The 1,345-nt window shown below is 38.8% G+C and overlaps 1 gene segment (V, D, J or C); it reads right to left on the bottom strand.

Moving 5' to 3' along the window:
* Window positions 1–273: 273 nt before the first annotated feature.
* LOC123966966 lies at window positions 274–915 on the bottom strand. The segment is given in 2 exon segments: window positions 274–760; window positions 844–915. Coding segments are annotated over 2 exon segments (435 nt in total).
* Between the last annotated feature and the right edge of the window lie 430 nt (window positions 916–1,345).

The raw sequence follows: 1,345 nt of genomic DNA, 5'->3' as shown, positions 1-1,345 counted from the left end.
CCACTATCAGTGTGAGAGAGTGTGTCTGTGTGATAGAGAGAATCACTACGAAAGGCCTTGGTATAAAGAGTGTTCTGTCAATGCATTTAGTTTTTAAAGGAAAGTTTGATGGTTGACAACATTGTTGCGATATATCCTTTAGGTGACAAAGAAATCAGGTTATTAATCTCATCAGGAACTCAAAGAAATATTGATGTAAACAATACTTTATCTACATAATTAACATCACACTCCTTATCAACATCAGTGTGTCAGGGCTATTAACACTGTATTTCATTTTTTTATTGTTTAATCCTCATTTTTCTTCAAGTTGTTATCAGTGCAAAGAATCCAGACCATATGAAAACATGCCACTAAAGTTTAACAGAGTGTGACTCCCTCTAGTGGACGTTGTGGAGTATTCTGTTGTCTTTGCTCCAAAGGTTTTTGTACAGAGTTTTGGTGTTTCCTGTCACTGTGGGCCTCACAGCACAGTAGTACACAGCAGAGTCTGTCACTGCAGCAGAGGAGATCTGCAGATCCATTTGGGTTTTATCATCACTCACTTTAACAGACAGTCCAGGGATTGGATCATTTCCTACTGCTCCTGAACCAGAGTGTGAGATGAGGAACTCTGGTGGTTTTTCTGGATGTTGCCGATACCAGAAGAAATAATCACTAGCAGTTGCTTGTTTGGAGTATTTGCAGGACAGGGTAACAGAGCTGTCTTCTAAAGTGAACTCTTCATTCCTGACTGGAGTGAGTTCTTCACAGCTGACACCTGAAGAAAAAAATAACTCTGTAACTTTACAATCTAAAGGTTTCTATCAGTGAAGCTCTCTTAATGTTGATGATCTCACCTACCTCTTATTGTGAGCAGAAACAAAGTCACAAACAGACTGAAGTTCACTGACAGCATCTTAAAGAGAAAGAGAATCTGTCTGGTTTTGGATCAAACACCACTGTGAAAGTTTGTGTCTTTTCTGTCGTTGAGTCCCAGTTTTGGTCCTCCTTAAATCCCTCCCTCCTTCCTCTCACAACTCTGACAAATAGTGAGTTTGTCTCTGCTGTGGTGCTGTTATTCACTAAATGACATCATTTCCATCAGGTAACAAGTAGCTGATAAGGTAACACTGACTGACTCTTGACAGAACATGTGAAGCTCCTGACTGAGGTCAGTCTTTACACAGATGATATGCTACTATTACTAGTATCTATTTCTGATTCTGTACCTGTCTGTTGCCTTATGATCTATTTCTATATCTGAAATAGATGCCAGATTTGCACATTACTTTTCTGACCTTTCATCTTTTGCTGTTTAAGTTATAATTGCTGGCAGTTTTAATATTCACATTGATGATTCAAC

This window comes from Micropterus dolomieu, unplaced genomic scaffold (genome assembly GCF_021292245.1).
Source record: "Micropterus dolomieu isolate WLL.071019.BEF.003 ecotype Adirondacks unplaced genomic scaffold, ASM2129224v1 contig_14647, whole genome shotgun sequence".
Taxonomy (NCBI): domain Eukaryota; kingdom Metazoa; phylum Chordata; class Actinopteri; order Centrarchiformes; family Centrarchidae; genus Micropterus; species Micropterus dolomieu.
This window is presented reverse-complemented; position numbering and strand designations above follow the sequence as displayed.